Source organism: Morchella importuna (assembly GCF_003444635.1).
Source record: "Morchella importuna strain M04M26 chromosome Unknown Morimp01GS012, whole genome shotgun sequence".
Classification (NCBI taxonomy): domain Eukaryota; kingdom Fungi; phylum Ascomycota; class Pezizomycetes; order Pezizales; family Morchellaceae; genus Morchella; species Morchella importuna.
In genome coordinates this window covers 1033713-1051331 of record NW_025763409.1, presented here as the reverse complement: position 1 = coordinate 1051331, position 17619 = coordinate 1033713, and the positions used below count along the sequence as shown (strand labels likewise).

The window sequence follows — 17619 nt, the reverse complement described above, 5'->3', positions numbered from 1 at the left end:
CATCGTTTTAATTCTGTAAGGAAAGCTCTTTTCTCACCTCGCGGCAACGGACCGAGTGATGCGCTGTGCAGCGTAGTACCCGATGATGGCTAAACATTGAATGTACCGGGATATCTTCGTGGAAAAAAAAATTAGGATTTTTCTTCTTCCGCTGCCTCATTTTATATCCGCACCACTCGTGTATCGTGCTCGATCTCCCAGCTGCGGTTGGGGAGGTCCCGCCCCTCGGAAGAAACAAATCGGATGAATAGGGTGCATGGTGGAAACATCCGCATTGCCAAGACGGCGAAGCGTCATAGCAACGAACCCCTCCAACTCCACACTTGGGCCTCCACTTCAAGTTTGATCTGGCCCAGAGCCATTTAAATGTGATTTACCCCTCTTCCCGGCCCACCTGTTTTTCCCTCAGTTGCAGCAGCTCTTTATATTCGACATCTATCCCATCGAGAGCTTCTCTCTTTCCCATCCTTCTAATTGATTGATCGATACCTCTCTTCATCAAATCAATTTCTAGAGTTATCTTCAAACATGAGCGTTTCCATCTCCACAGTTAAGACCAAGGTCTATGGTAGGTGATATTATTTCGCACATCCTTCAAAGAACAAGAATTGCAGCTAAATTACGTCAATTGCAGAGGGACAGAAGCCCGGAACGTAAGTTTGCCAATTAAATCTCAATCCCATCTTTATCGAATTCCATCCAATTGCTGAGCCAAAGCTAACCGTCGCAAACAGCTCTGGTCTCCGTAAGAAAGTGACTGTCTTCCAGCAGGAACACTATGCGGAGAACTTCATTACCGCCCTCCTTCTCTCCATCCCAGAAGGAGTTGAGGGCTCATTCCTCGTCATTGGTGGTGACGGCCGTTACTACAACCCCGAAGTTGTCCAGAAGATTGCAAAGATTGGTGCTGCCTATGGAGTCAAGAAGATGCTCATTGGCCAGAACGGCATTCTGAGTACTCCTGCTGCCAGTCACATCATCAGGAAGAGGAAGGCTACTGGTGGTATCTTGTTGACCGCCAGTCACAACCCCGGTGGTAAGTTTTTATGACTTTGAGAGGCCTTGGAACAATCCTAATTTCATGGTATTAGGTCCCACCGAGGACTTCGGAATCAAGTACAACCTTGCGAACGGTGCCCCGGCTCCCGAGAAGGTTACCGACCAGATCTACGATTACACCAAGACGATCCAGGAGTACAAGATTTGTGATATTCCAGACGTAAGAACACCCATATATCAGCTATCTCAAAGCTCCTGCTAACACTCCACTAGCTTGACTTGTCAACAATCGGAACCAAGACCTACGGCTCTCTTGAGGTTGAAATTATCGACAGCGTCGAAGACTACGTCCTCTACATGAAGGAGATCTTCGACTTCCCGCTCATCAAGTCCTTCTTCGCCGAGAACCCCAGCTTTAAGGTCCTCTTCGATGGTCTTCACGGTGTCACCGGTCCCTACGGTATTGCCATCTTCCAGAAGGAACTCGGTCTTCCCGAATCCTCTACCCAGAACTGTGTCTCACTCCCCGACTTTGGCGGCGGGCACCCCGACCCCAACCTCACCTATGCCCACTCTCTTGTCGCCGCAGTCGACAAGGACAAAATCCCCTTCGGTGCCGCCTCCGACGGTGACGGTGACAGGAACATGATCTACGGAGCGAACGCATTCGTCTCCCCCGGAGACTCGCTCGCCATTATTGCGCACCACGCTGACAAGATCCCGTACTTCAAGAAGCAGGGTGTCTATGGGCTTGCCAGGTCAATGCCAACATCTGCGGCTGTTGACCTTGTTGCCAAGAAGAAGGGCCTTGAGTGCTACGAGGTGCCGACCGGATGGAAGTTCTTCTGTAGTCTGTTTGACAGCAACAAGCTCAGCATCTGTGGTGAGGAGAGTTTCGGAACCGGTTCAAACCACATCAGGGAGAAGGACGGTATGTGGGCTGTTGTTGCCTGGTTGAACATCATTGCGGGTATCGCCAAGGAGTTGCCCGCCGGTGAGCAGCCGTCTATCACAAACATCCAGAACGAGTTCTGGAAAGAATATGGCCGTAAGTTTTACCTTGATGTCTTGTATTAGTAAGGTAGAAAGCTAATCTCTACAGGCACTTTCTTTACCCGTTACGACTACGAGAACGTTGACTCTGCCGGCGCCCAGAAGCTCGTTGACGGCTTCGCCGCCCACGTCGCCGACAGCTCCTTCATTGGCAGCGATGTCGCCGGCAAGAAGGTCACCGACGCCGGAAACTTCAGTTACATCGACCCCGTTGACGGCAGCGTGTCTAAGAACCAGGGGCTGTTCGCCCGCTTCGACGACGGCTCCAGAATCGTCGTCCGTCTATCAGGAACCGGTAGTTCCGGCGCCACCATCAGACTTTACTTGGAGAGACACACCTCGGTATGAACGGATTTCCCAACCCATCTATTTGCTTCGGACAAAATGCTAACAGACCAAAAACTATAGGACGAGAGCAAGTACAACCTCGACGCGCAGGACTATCTCAAAGAGAACATCAAGCTTTCTGTAGACTTCCTTGGCTTCCAGGAGCACGTCGGAAGAGTGGAGCCGGATGTCAAGACTTAAGCGCGGTTTGTTTTTAGGGTGCATGCATTTTGCTAGTGGGGAAATTTTTAGTTAGTTATTGCTGTGATGATATCTTGCGGCATGGGAAAGGCATTATGAGCACATGCATGGAGTTTTTTGTGATTGACATTTGAAGGTTGAATACTTGAGCTTCTATAGGGGAATTAAAAATAAAACTCCTCGTTTGCGAATTACCTTTGTGGCCTGAAAGTGGCGTGATGTAGAGGTCCGATTGCGTTTTCTGTATACGGGAGTGGTTGTGGTTGTTGTTGTTATGTTGGTCGGTTTCCTGAATTCAGCTGGTTGGCTAACGTGTTGTGGTCGCTATCAGTCGAGTGATATATCATGATTCTGCAACTCTACCCATCTCCCCCATCCGCCCCACCTTATGTTTCCTCTCATCCCCCGACTCGCCTGCCACACTTCTCATCGACGACTATTCTAAACCTCTTCTAACCATCTCACCTCTCAACCATGCCTTATGTTTCATCCCGACCAATTCACAGACAGATCTCAACTTCTCTCCTCGTAAGTCATTTTCGTCTACAACCAATCAAGCCCCCAGACTGCTGGCATCTATAGTACCTTCTCTATACACGCTCGTCAACGCTGTGCCCGCACCTCACATCTCCCCCTTCATGTTTCTCGCGCTGCTCACCATCCATCAAACTGTTACCATCCCACAGCACATTATTATCCACTCATCAATACTGTCCCTCTCCTTCCCATTCCATTGCCCGCTTCTCATACTTCTCATCACCCCGATCAATCTCCGCTCCACCAGCACTTGCCCCTCTTGTCTGACCCCGCGCGTAACCCCCGGTGTACTTCTTATCTGCTGCTGCTGCTCGCGGTGCCCTCTCTTCCGCGGCACACCCGCAGCACACACCGCTCCAATACCACCCCGCTACTTTCTCTCTTCATGGTCTCTTCCCAGCGGTTATCTATCGCATGTACTCCGATTCCTACTACTCATACACTGTGATCAGCTCATCTACCTGCTCCTGCCTCCGTGTATCTCTGCGTATGCATATATGTCGTTCTACATATCTGTCGTTCTACATACTATTATATCTTGCGTAGCTAAGAACATGCTGACTGTTTTTTTTTTTTTTTTTTGCAGGGAAAAGAGGAGCTTGATGGTACCGAGCATGTTCCCTACTGCTCGCCGCTGCTCCTGCTTTGGAGTGTAGTGGGGGTTTCGGCCGCTATTAGTTAGTTCATTGCCTGCTGCTCCTTGTTTGGTTCTGTTTCTTGCTACTGCACCTACATGGCACATTCTCATATACTCAATTCATCTCGCAAATACATGTATGCACCTTCTACCCCGCTCCATTATCACTTCACTGCCTATAACACCCCCGTGTCCCATGCTACTGGCTATCTATTTTATTATCTCCTGCCCAGATCGGCGTTTGTGATATTTTATCCACTATCACACCATCGGTAGCTAAGAAAGCGCTGGCCGCTTTTGTAGAACCAAATTCATATCACTCATGATACCTACTCCTACTCCACTCTCCCATATATTCTTTCTCCCCTACCCCCGATCAACTCTCTATACCGCCACTTTCATCATACCTTCTTCTTTTCATCCACAACGATCCCCACTCTACTTCCTACTTCATTGTCAGCCCCCGTTAATTCTTGCCCTCTGCATGGCTTAGCTCTACGCAAACATTTCTATCCTACACATTATTTCATGGCTGGAAGCTAAGAAAGTGCTGCCGGTTTTTTTTAGAACCAGGAATGTTGGTATTGTTGACCATCCCCTTGTTCTTTTACTATATGCACCTGCCACGGGCACAACTCATACCCCGATTCTTGTTTAATCCCATACCCCGTCTGGGTTTTCATTTCTGCCGGGGGATCACCTTTCGGTTGGCCCTCGTTGCGTTCACTATACATATTTTCTGCCTGATTCCCTATTCTAGTTTGCCCCATATCGTTTTTGAACTGGCTCTGTGTTTGTTCTACACTATTATATTACTGATAACTAGGAAATGCTGACGATCTTTTTAGGACCAAAGGTTAATAGATATAGATCTCGTTGATCCTATGCCTATCCAGATCCCGAGATTAAACTTCCTCCTCCCCAGTTTATTTCTCCTACATATCTCATTAACCCAACTCCTGCCCTTCTTACTCCACACTTCCCGTCTACCTTTTAATTTCACCGGAGGGAGCTTATATTGTTACACTATATCACCACTTTCAACCCTTCTCTTTACCCCACGCCCACTTCCTTTTCCTACACACCTTCCCATGTCACCACTAGGTCAACTCTACGTCTATTCTATACATTATTATATCATCAATAGCTAAGAAAGTACTAACAGTTTTTTCTAGGGCCAGGGGACTTATAATATTGGTTCAGCTGATCTCATACTCAGAGCTGTCATACCAACAGAACGACCCAACATCGAACAGCCTTAGGGCCCGTGTTTTCATGACTTCAGACCGAGTAACTGCATGCAATATGCCCATAATAACTGTTTCACGCTACTAATGGTTTATATCACAATTTTGGGAAGAGAAAGGAGCTTAAGAAAGGAACAAATTAAAGCTGCAGGTCCTACCACGGTATATGTACCACGAGGAAGAGACTAGACCATACAGTCATCAAGCCTTCTAAAAACTTAAATGATTGTTTCCAGGCGGAATGACAACTAACTTGATCCAAAATAATGGCAACTAGCAAGTCGATGTCGAGGTATAGTGCGGGTGAGGATAACTTTAACAAAAGATTATAGGGGGTCACCAAGCAAGTTAGCGAGCTACAAATTCACCGTAACAAAGATGTGGTTTTTTGGCGATAGCTACGTAGAGGCTATACCCATTCCCAAAGATGGGTATTTTTTGGAAGCATTTCGGTACTTGGATTGTACGGAGGACGAGCCTAGGTTCTTTACTAATCTCTCAGGGGAGTAGAGGTTCTCAGACCATGGTCTGATGACTACCTGCACGCCAACTATCGCCTTTACTGAAGGATAGATCCTGCCAGGTACCACGGGCTGTCCACTGTTGGATTGGCTAGTGTTCAATAGGAAGGGAGCTTAGATCCGGGTATCTGAGTTTCGGGATTTGCGAATTTGGTGTCCCTAAAAACAAGACACTTGGGAGGCAGGGTTTCGCAAGGCGGGCCCCTATTAGGACCTATCCAATGATAGGGTATCTTCAAAACTCCACACGGCGCCTAGGTATCCAAGAACAAGGCATTACACAAAATATTTATAAGTCTTGGAAACTGCGCAATACGTGTCGATAAAAGACACCAATGAGAGTCGGTCAGTTTAAGGAGCGGGTGCGCGGTTTAGTTAAACAGTGAACCAGGCACCGTCCCTTACAACAAACCACGCCTTACCGCAACAACATTTCACTGGATGCCACACCCCTGTCAGAGTGACACCTTCTCACAAGGGAATAGACAAGGAATCGATCAACAGAGCGCAAGAGTACCGGCTAATCCATAGCCAATTGTCAGGGAAAGGGACAAGTAATAACAGAGATTAGTGGAATATCAAAAGCTAGAAAGACCGGCTCTTGGATAGTCCGGATAGCTTAGGCTTTTGGCCACCTTGGGACTCCATTCTACTTAATTTTACAGCAGAGGAAATACGTAGAACACATAAGACATCAACGCTATGGTTGGATTGTAAGCTGGATATCACCCAACTCCCATGGAAAAGTAGAGATACAGTCAGTACCGGACCAAGGACATAAGAACCGGAATTAAGAAGCTGCAGTGTTTCAATGCCAAAACGCACCTTAAAAACAATAACATTACGTGAAAAAGGACCTGGATCAATACGCACTACCGCTAGCACCTGGATACAGTGCAGATACAGGAGTGTAGGAGGGGCACAGGGAGCTTTATTAATGAACAGCGTAGTATGGACCGGTACCGAAATTGTATACAGCGAAAGCTTGCTATAACGGTACGCTCGGGACCGGAATTTGGTACCGTTATAGAGAGATTACCCTTATATAGGAGGTGCTGGTGCTGAAAGCCAGGCAAAAAGGACCGAGAAGTGCTACCGTTTTAGAGAAATTACCTTATAGAAAGTACCATTATAGCAAGCTTTCGCTGGATCCAGGTCAAGTGCGGTTAGGGTATCCTATTTCCAGGGTAGTCAACAAATCACAAGGTCAAATTAGTACTGGACCTTCCATCTTTTTAAAATATAAGCCAAATATTTCTCTACCACGAAGATTATTATAGAGGATTCGGATATCAACGAAGGGTCTTATATATCGTGGCCTCTAGCATTAAAACGCCCTAATTGGATTTTGGGAACCTCTCGGCATTTAACGATATAAATAAGGCGTCAAGGACCAATACCGTACACCTAGTGGCAACCATAACTATTGAAACACCTCCCACATCATAAAGCAGGAGATGATATATACTGAGGGAGATGGTGCAATAATATTAAGATCAATTGTGTTCAAGAGAGAGTAATATCACTATCTAAACACATAATAACCGGAAGAAAGCGATATATCCACATTCACAAAAGTGTGGTGCGAAGGCAATCCTATCTTGGAAATCCACTTACCAGTTCCCCTCTAAAACGAGCGTAATCAGGATGTAAATGGGGCCGTCGATAGCGAGGTTCGCTGGTTCAATTATGAGGTCAATGATTGAGAATACAAGATATTGCGTGCCAAGTGTAGCACGAGTATGTAGAGGTGCCAGCAGGGAGCGACCAGCCTGTCAGAAACGGTTAGATCAGTCTTGTCTTACCCCCAGAAAGGATAGGAGGCTATATTGACCCGGTCTGTCTTCGCCCAAGTCCTCATATTTTATTCAAAAGTCTACAACTGAGTCTAGACTCGGGGCTCAGGAAAAATATCTCGAGAATGTTAGGTTCACTGGATAACAAGACATGCTTTCAATAGGCCAAAAGCCAAAAGCCAAAATCCAAGGCCCGAGATATTATATCTAGACAGCCCGTGGACCGTGGGATCCCGTATCAGAATTAAACTGTCTTTCTATATCTCACCAGGAAAAGGCATACCCAGCAAAAACGCCCTGTCCGGACTCCGGAAGGTCATATGGCAGAACAAAACGACAATATCTGCAATGTGGGCCAATATTCCAACTTAATGAACTAGGTTGTGTGGTCGAGGTCTGAATTCATTAACCCCGCCTATTATGACTGCTAATAGATTAGATATCAAAGCGTGAAAGGACCAACAGTTCAAGCTAGGGAATTGACATCGGACATAACTGATAACTTTGAAATACATGATCGCCCGTCAAATTATTGCCATGTCTTTTTCCTTTGAGCGGTTGCCAAGTTTGTGGCTTTCAGATAGCTACATGTAGTTTCATGCCCAGAAGTTGCGCGCAGTTTGCGCATGCCTAGAATAAACCGAAACTAGTTGCGGATACTGCGCAATAGAGTAGGCAACCGTGCCTTAATATTTGCTGGGAACGTGATCCTGGCTCAACACTCAATGTGCTCTGTGCTTCTCCGGAACTATGATCGCCCCCTTAAAGAGTGGAGATTATCTGTTGATCACCGGACATCTTTAGTGTGAATTTTTTATGAGTACTATTGCGCAATTGCTTGGCCAGTGTTGAATTAAGCATCGTGGGGGGTACGAGTGACTATCGGTGAGGATACTCGTTACCACCCAAGCTAAAAATGGCAGTTTTTTCCCTCATCAGGTCGGACACTCGAGAGATAAGCTGCTGGACCAAGGTGAATGCTTTTTGGCGTCGGAGATATGTGCAGAGGAGATTGAGGAGCTGATAGTGTTCAACGATGAAACCTGCTAGCTGGCTACATTAACCTGAGCACAGGATCTCGAAATTTACTTTTTCAAGTGTAGAAGCGCGGTTATGCTAGATAGTTAACACCACCACATCCAAGTTAGGGAACTATCTTAATTCTTGATAGACCGTCGATCGGTAGGTCTGCAATTGTGGCACCACAACACAGAAAAAGACCCCAGAATCTGGTCATTGGTACACTTACAGATAGTATGGCCCCGAATTTTCCAGCTTCATGTGGGGTATTCCACATCTGGCGGCCATGGCCGTTGCTTATCTTTGTGGAATATCTAGTGGTGGGATTAAGCTTCGGGAATATATTGCTACACTGGGTGCTGGGTCGATTGGGTCGCAATCGGGACGCCCAGACATTATTGGCATGAGGGGTTGACGGCAGTTCTTGGCTCATCACCTGGAGCTGACAGTAATAGATAAATTAGAGACTTGTTATTAGAAAGAGGTATTTGTAGGCCATAATTTAATTATTGGCCGTGGGATGTTATAGGTTGTCAGCCGTTTGTTTCGTGATCAGGACTGAGCCTACAATATTGACATGTTTATGTACTCTACGTATGGAGGTTATAGACGGTACTACGTGCTACATACGTGCACACGTAAAAACTTTGATCCGTACCGATGACCGACCCCAGTCCCGGGTTACCCAAAAAAAAAAACGGTAAACATGCAGATGAACGAGTGACGTTTATTAACCAGGCATGACGCGCCTACTTGCAAAGACACAAGAGCAAGCAAACCTTCCATTTCCCTCTTATCTTCGTCGACACTCGACTCCTATGCCATACCATCTTATCCCTTATCAATTGGCACCCGGCTAGACTGAATCAGCTCTGGATGAATCCCAAGACTCTTTGGAAGGCACCACTCTCTGTGAAGCTAGATACTCGGAACCATTAGAATTGGACGGTTGCGTTATCGCACAAGAAGAGAGATTAATTCTGCCAAGTAAGACTTCAATGTTACCCCTTATACATGAAGACTGACCAGTAATACCAAGGTTCAAGGTCATCGCCATAGTTTTCACCGCTACTAGAAAACCTAGGCGAATGCTGTTCCAAGGGAGTACTACATACCTCAGAGTCTCTTGGGGTAGTCTACTGACCCCAATACCTTCATGCTCGAGCGCTCGCTTACATTACCAAATTGACTAGACCAAACTACCTATTGAATAGCTACAGAGTGTCGTTCCAAAGGATGTCGCGCCCGGTCGTATCATCTCGCACCCTCCACACAGGGAGAAAGATAAAAAGACATCAGCCTGTGTACAGAAATAAAGCCAAGTCCCAATCAAGAACCGGTAATAACAAGCCTGAGAACAATGTGCTTTTTTCAAATAATCTCTTTAGCCATTTATTTATGCAGGACGGACTTCAGAAAGACAGAACAAATTTGCTATAATTAGGCCTGCTTCATAGGATTAATCCTGCAGGATATTCCGATCGACCGTGGTACTCACAGCTTGCGAGGTCCACATGTTACCAATTGGGCGGCCGAGCGAGATGTTCACCGCGTTTTAAGGACCTGAAATTAGTTAGTATCTTAATTTCCCCGGTCTGGCTAGCATGATGAGAAACTCCAAATTGGAAACGATGGCAAGTGGTGGTTTTCTAATATTGAAATATTCATTCTGTCTGCAAATAGAAATTCTGGTGCGGGGAAATTTTAGAATAAGTGATATCAGTATGTATGGTTCATAATCCTGAAATTCGGGCGCTAGTAACTTAGAAGTGGCCAGAAAACCCGAGGACTCCGGTCCTGATACACAATATTGATCTCTACAATTTCTACCTTCTGCAGTGCTAGCTGGCCACCCACGAATAGATATGCAATGTTAGATTTCTTGGTCCACGGACCCCATAATATATCAACTCGACACCCTTGACCTCGTTGAAAGCATCTCACTGTTTCACAATTGGGGTTGTGATCTTCCAAGTGATCCCGCATACGCATGTCTTCTCAAGTAACGCCCGGGGCTTTACTAGCCATTTAATCCAGGTGAAATAGTACGGCTATAACACCCTTGAGACTCCTGCTCGCTTCGATCTGCCCCTGTGATAGACTGTCAATCAAGCTGGTTTCCTCAAAACTAACAGAGACAAGATGATAGGCCAAAATCACTAGAGCAAGCGATTTGGGCAAAATGTGTCTCTGCCTGCAGCTGGGATAAGGCGTAGTAGATATAGTCTACCATGACAAGACAACCCGCTTTCAAAGCGCATATCGTGTTTGGGAGTTTGGTTTTGAGATGATGGTAATCTCGTTAATTTCTGCTCGGCTCCATATGGGATCTAATTGTGTGTAGGGGATCGTACCGCGCTGGAATCTAGATAGATAAACCAATATTACTGCAATGCGAGCAAGTAAAACTCGCTCAATCGACTCCGTTGCACATGTAGTCACCCCTCGCAAAACACAGAGTAGCTGCCTACAGGGTGAGCAGGACCTTCAAAAAGCAAGCAATCTTATCATCAAAAACGGGTCACACGGCGGCCAATAAACTCCTATTGGTTCAAACAAGATTAAGAGCAACATGGCTAAGTGAGATAAAGCCAGAAACCGCATATTGATTCAGGTTGATTGCTATTGCCTCAATCATTCCCTGTGCACAAAATTTCAGGCCTATCAAACAGCATATTGATTCAAGTATTCTTATCAGCACCAAAACAGGAAAGCCATTCCCTGGTATCTATGTGCCGTGGAATGGTCAGACTACAAAGCGGCCGTAGAGCACTAGGATGAGGCTGAAACCCCACGAAAAGGTTCCGAAGTTTGGTAGCGAGAAATTAATCCTTGCCGAGCACATTGACAATTATTTCTGCCCACTCGATGTGCTCGGTAATTTTATAAACCTAACCAGTAGTATCCGAAGTATGTGATATCCAGCACCTCGATAATAGTCATTCGCAATGTGGTTGGGGCTAAAAGGGCTTACATGGGCGTCGAGAGTTTGGTGTGAGATAAGGTGGTCTACAGACAGCTGGCAGTCAATTCAAAATTCTTGGTACGTAGTCCAAATTATATCGGCTGAACAGTCAAATAAGTTCTCACTACAGCCAGTTGCAAAGACTAGAAGAGGCTAACTACGTAGTAGTATGCGAAAGAGGGGTCTAGACAACATATACAAGATCACGTCCTCAATGCAAGGGACCTGATTAGAATACTGTCCAATGCCATTGCAGTGAAAGCATATCATCTCCACCAAGACATAAGAACAAGTGCATACTGTAACTCTATCGGTCGATTGTTAGGGCTGGATCTTGGGGCGGCTTTTCCCGGGTTAGTATTCAGCCGGCAGCGCGGGCTAATCCGCCATATGTCTCTAAGACTAATGAACGACCCGAGTACCGACACACAGGTGCCGAATCTTTGGTTCCTCGATGAATTGCTAGTTAAACCCCACTCATAGCGCAAAAGTAATTACAACATCTTCAACGGATAGAGGTGTGTTGAGGAAAATAACTAAACGGCCATGTGAGGCACCAGGTCTACTCTAAGTGACCTTCAAAACGCAGGTGCCACCAAAAAGCTCAAGCCCCTCGCTGGCTTACACCCTGACATCTATTTGGCACGGCATTTGTTCACTCTATTTCAAGCAACACGGAAAGGTGAACCCAGTTCAAAGGAATATTTCGCTTGGCCTGCTGGTTTTTTGCTCTTCTAATTCGTCCATCCGCAGAGTGTTCACTCAGCCCCCAGTTAATTGCTAAAATACTCTTCGCAACGGCACGCCCAAATTGGTCAATGTGCGGTCGAAAAATTACCCACGAATAACATTTGCGTAATGATGTTCATTCACCTTTACTCTAGATTTTAACAACAAGGCAAGCTGCGGCACGCTTGAAAAAAAAAAAAAAAAAAAAAAAGGCGCTCGGATACCAGAAAGCTCAAGAGCCGGGATGGTTGCCGTGCGCGTGAGTGCGTTCCGGCCCATCTACGTTGGCTTCATACTTGATATGATATGAACCCCTCTCTTTTTGGGTTTATATCATTTCCGCGGAGAGGACATGGCGATGGGAGGTAGAAAGAAGGTATTGTGGAATGCGCACGCGACTTACCTACTTCGTACCTCGGAGGGGTATTTGAAAATTCGGATATTTCTATAGCATCTACGTACGTGAGGGACTCCGAAGTGAACTCAAACCCGACCACGCGATTTACGCAAGGTGGTGCGATGTCCCTAGCTATTCGTGCACCTACTCTGTAGACTACTCACAGGAAAATCTCTAACCGCTAGACTCTCAAGACATGGCATGATACGTCCGAATCTGAGTTACGGAGAGAGCGAATATGTTAAGAGGGAGAAATTATATGTATGACCTGCGACAACTACACACGATCTTCATGATATATCACTCGTCGGTGAGATCCGTGTATATATGGTCTGATCTTTCGGTGACATTCGAGTAGCATGCAAGATTTCTTCTTTTCTAATTACTTCAAGTTAAGCTTGATTAAGGAGATAATCCCGAGAAAAGAATTTTTCTTATTTGCTCTTAGGGCCATGGTATGCATATGTGAGTATGTAATGTATGTATGTGTGTGCGTGTGTGGTGTGTGTATCCACTCTACTAAGTAACTTGTAGGTAACACTCAATTTTATGGTAGGCAAGGTTTGTATACCATAACCTACCATATAATAAACATATGTAGAGGGGGCGTGTAGCGGAAGAACAGGAAGCTCACGTGTACGGTGCGTTTATGTAACGATGAACAAACAAGTAAGCCCACAGCAGAATGGAGTCTCCTTAAAAAGCAAAACTTGGACCCAGAGAAAGGAAAAAAGCAAGTATAAAAAGAAAACAATAGAGAGATGTCTATTCTATGATCCATGACCATCAACAGGAGATATACCTGTACCACCGCAACCAATAGGAGAAAAGCTCAACAATCATAAACAATCACTCGATCGACTTTTGCCTACAGTCTTTTACCTTCTCTTGACGAATACTGCCAGTTGACGAACAGGGGACTTTGGGCCAATAGAAATTAAAAGGACCGGAGATCTCGTAGCTTGGCTGTTGCTTGACAGTTTCTTTCCATACTTGGAATCCCTGTTCGTCAAGTGGCAGTATTCGTCAAGAGACGGTAAAAGACTGTACCATCCAAACTTCTCAGTGACGATCCTAACGTCCAGCCCCCGTCTCATCATCCCCGCGCACGAGTTTCGTGTATCACGAACCATGTCCGAGGGACCACAAACAACCACACCCATGGAACCACACCCACGACCACCATCGCTCCTCGAATCACATCCTCGACCACTGCTCCTCAAATCACTCCCCACATCCTCCACCACGTCCCCCATTTTAGGCCGCTTACCGACAAGAACGTTGCCTTGGGTTACATGTGTCACAATTTCCACGCCCAACTTCCGTAGATCCACTAATTCGCCACCATGTAGCCAGGACAGCTGACATTCTTCCCTCACGACCCAAACCATAACGATTCTCTTCGGAGCATCATTTCCTCTCGTCAGGCCTGTCCCGTGTTCTTCATCCCCGGTGCTAGTGATAGTGATGGCAAGCTCGTGCACAAGAGGATAGATGACAACAATACCACTGCCGCCAGCAACCAGTAACGCCACATCGGAGTCCCATAGACACTCATACACGAAGCAGGACCCGTAAGGTCCGTCCACGATTGCGGTGAACTCACTAGACCCACTACCAGCTGCCTCAAGTAATTTCTTTGAGAAGCCATCGCGGGCACGGATCAAGAACTACAGAGAATTGCCCGGCGTCGACGCTATGGAGAATGGGTGGGGGTGCAGCTACGCCACAGAGGGAATAGAGAGAAATACGTGATCTCCAGCGTGTCATTTCAACGGGCTGCTGGGGTTCGGACGAAGGGTGACGCGGACGGTCTTCTTATCTGGGAGAATCGTAACTGTTCCAGCCGCCCGCGTGGAGCGGATTGTAAGGCGGAGGACAATTCTGTCGGTTACGAAGATGAATATGCAGACCAAGACATAGGGACGGGAGCCCTTGTGATGGAAATAGAGAAATATTAGTGCGAATGTCTGAAGGAGGACATGGACGAACAGGAACACCTCGTAGAACTCCTCTTTGGAGGTGACGTTGATGAGGAGGTAGGAAACCCAGGCTAGTAAACCGAGAAAAATGACTGGGGTTGACACGAATTGACGGAAGGAGAGGAGGTTATACTTTTTTTGAAGGTATTATAATTAGTATATAGGACATGGTGTAAGTTTCATGGAACCATACTGTTTTATCCCAAACCCATATGAAAGTTGCAAAATGACCAATAGCAGTCGTGATACAAACCCTCCCGACAGCTCTATGGAGCACATTAAGTTGTTTGTAACTCCACCCCGTGAGTAACTTAACTGGGCAGTTCTTAGCGGCCATCAGGTACAGCAGTGGCAGGTTTGAAACAAAGACAAGGCCAAGCCGATCTGCGAAAACAAACATCTTCAACGGATGAAATGGAATTCTATGGAATGCATAAAACACGTTTAAAGCATAGTAGCAGGTGGTTACAATGCATGTCAAGATCGGCGGGCACTGATAAGATAGACCAAATAATTTAATGTGAGATGGTTGGTACACTAGTACCCCACGAATACGATGAAGAATCGATAACGGCTTTATGCCCTTAGCACCACCACTACCACGAGATCTCGGGATAAGAGGTTCTCTTTCATCGTTCAACGGAGTACTCGTGCCTGAGGACGAGGGGTCCGATAAAGAAACACTTGTCAACCCCTGGCTGACGATGATAGACACCTTCTCCTCCTTAAAAACCTGTTCACTTGATAAACAGCGGTTATGGCCAAGAGACGGCCAAACAGGACTAGGTTATACGACTTTATGAAAGATCGGGAGAGTAAAACACATCTGACTATTTCTCTGAAAAAGGAGACTCCATGGTCGCGTGGGGGAGGTCTAGTAGGGGCATCTGAATTTGTACTTGAGATGTCAAAATCACCTTTCTCCGAGGAAGATGATGTTGATATTGGGGACAATATGTGCGATGTATACTCGAATAACTTGTTCGACATTGACAAGCGGATAAGAGCTCGTAAATCGGCATCGCCGTCCTGAATAGGGGGAGCAGCAGTCTCAGTCATGGAGGTAAGATCGTCTTTTTGAAACCTAGTGCAGGATAGTTGTATGTATCCGGAAGAAGGAGCCTATGTACGGTGTATAAAAAGAACAGTTATTAATTGTATTATTATTTATTTTTGCTTTCTTCTTTATCACTTGCCTTGTGCGTTCCGGCCGATTTGTGACTGAGATGGTTTGAAAGATCTCGATGCGGCCCAGTTGACAGTGGTAAGGGAGGTATCGGTGGCGATGAGGTTATCAGATCGTTTGAGGCGTCTGGGCAGCATATCTACTATTCCTATTCCATTCGATACGGTAATTGATCCCTAACCGATATCGGATGCTGGAATCCGGGGCAGGCCCGAGGAGCAATCACCCCTACCAGAGCCTACTCTGCTCTATTATCCCATCCCCCACGTAAGGTTTCCCCCCACGCCTCTCCACATGATCCGGCGAGTAGACTCGTATATAGAGTAAATATCAACTCGAGGACCACTCAAATTTGCATGTCGAGCAGAGTACTTGTACGAGAAGAGCAATCCTCATGCGTACCCCCTGTATCTCCAGCATCAAGTTAGGGACGGAGCATGATCATTGTCAAAGCCTTGCCTTGTCTTGTAAGACATCAGAAAAGGCCTGTTTGCTGTTATAAACCATAACCCGGAAAATGAGTCCGCGGTTGACCTTGTTGAGTCTTCTCTCCTACAAGTTTGTGCCATCAATGAGCGGTGAGAAGATCAAATTAAAGCCGGGATGGTTCTTGTTGTTCTGACGGGGCACGAAATTGAGGGCCGGGGAAGATAGAGGTGCAGTGGGATGCCGCTGGTGTTGAATAACAGTAGGCCGAATCAACATCTTCGGGATAGTTTTGGCTGCGGGTTTCGCAGCCGGGTCAAAAGAGGCGTCTAGCTAGGAGAGCTGAACACTGTTGGGTGGGTGTTTTGACAGCAGCCGGAAGAGCCATACCCCTCGGCGGGATAAAGACACAGAATACTAGTATGATAGACGAGATAGACGAACATTTAATCTCTTTATGGAATGAGCTTAAGCAGGATATGGAGAACGACCAATTGATCCCGGTGGTCGAAGGAAGTGGTGTTCTTTAGATGTTGAGGTTACGACGGGAACTAACAGCCTGGACAGTATTGCCACTACCACGTTCTCAATTACGAGGCTTAGTAGGTACATCTGTGCATTCATAAACGTACCTATATTCCCAAGCTTACCTTTCTATTCCACAAGATGCATCCCCACAGTGGAATCATCCAATCAGTCCGGCCATATCTCATTGTTCATTTCTCTCTTCCCCTGACTTGCACTCCCTTGAATTCCGTGCTACCTACCACCTCTAGAATCATGGTAGAAGACCTGAGTTCCATTTCGACATGCACGCGGTATGAAGGGTGCCATCGGGTAGTTTACCAATAAACTGCCGCATTATTGTTCCAAGGAACCTAGCCCCAACCCTTTTACAACATCTTAAATAAACGAACAAATTGATTGTGCAAACATCTTACTGGTCGGTCATACAATAGTTGATGATACTGCCTACAAGGGATATCCCAGCCACTATCCCTATTAGCCGGAAGATCCGGGGGGTAGACAGGTAGGAGCGGCTCCGAGAGGTTGCACTCTACACTCACTCACGGGGTGAAGGTGGATCCTGTCTGATGGCGGTCAGGGATTTGAGGCCAATAAAAGAGTTGGGTTTTGGACGCCAAGGGCAAATTACTGCAAACAGAACCATCAGACAGGATCCGCCGTCAGTAGGCGAGCGACTGTATCTAGGTTCTCTAAAGTTGAGTACCTACTCTACGCTTAGCCGGTCACAGATTGGCTCGTGCTACTCCGTCTGTACCTGCCTGAGAGCGGGCAGGTTGGGTTGGATCGCTGCGGGAAGGGGAGACCCAAGGGCTCGGTTTCGTGGTTTTGCAGGGTCAGTTTTTTGACATGAAGATTGCTCTAAGCTACTACGCGAACCACCCTACATTCCCCTAATCAAGAAACCCCTAACTTACCTAACCTCAACTAGAGTAGGTATCTATTTTCCAATTACATACATGTATGTATGTACGTTAACTACATAGGTACGTTCAATTATATATGACCAAATCCAAATCATACAAAGATCGATGAAATGAGAGAGGGCCTATGAGGAGCACATGTGTTGAT

At 46.3% G+C, this 17619-nt stretch overlaps 3 protein-coding genes across 3 annotated transcripts; 2 read left to right on the top strand and 1 right to left on the bottom strand.

Moving 5' to 3' along the window:
* Positions 1 to 528: 528 nt before the first annotated feature.
* Positions 529 to 2580, top strand: LAJ45_04911 (uncharacterized protein; the record flags this gene model as incomplete). The annotated part of the gene is made up of 7 exons (XM_046114487.1): positions 529 to 568; positions 635 to 653; positions 735 to 1036; positions 1092 to 1219; positions 1273 to 2047; positions 2102 to 2394; positions 2461 to 2580. The coding sequence occupies 7 exons, from the start codon at positions 529 to 531 to the stop codon at positions 2578 to 2580; spliced, it is 1677 nt and encodes a 558-aa protein (XP_045972513.1).
* An 8535-nt stretch (positions 2581 to 11115) lies between these two features.
* On the top strand, positions 11116 to 12151 carry LAJ45_04910 (uncharacterized protein; the record flags this gene model as incomplete). Its single annotated transcript, XM_046114486.1, has 6 exons — positions 11116 to 11215; positions 11365 to 11381; positions 11472 to 11604; positions 11787 to 11793; positions 11864 to 11985; positions 12057 to 12151. 6 exons carry the CDS (start codon positions 11116 to 11118, stop codon positions 12149 to 12151), a joined length of 474 nt encoding a protein of 157 aa, XP_045972512.1.
* A 1156-nt stretch (positions 12152 to 13307) lies between these two features.
* On the bottom strand, positions 13308 to 15470 carry LAJ45_04909 (uncharacterized protein; the record flags this gene model as incomplete). Its single annotated transcript, XM_046114485.1, has 5 exons — positions 13308 to 13316; positions 13500 to 14099; positions 14241 to 14543; positions 14605 to 15144; positions 15243 to 15470. 5 exons carry the CDS (start codon positions 15468 to 15470, stop codon positions 13308 to 13310), a joined length of 1680 nt encoding a protein of 559 aa, XP_045972511.1.
* Between the last annotated feature and the right edge of the window lie 2149 nt (positions 15471 to 17619).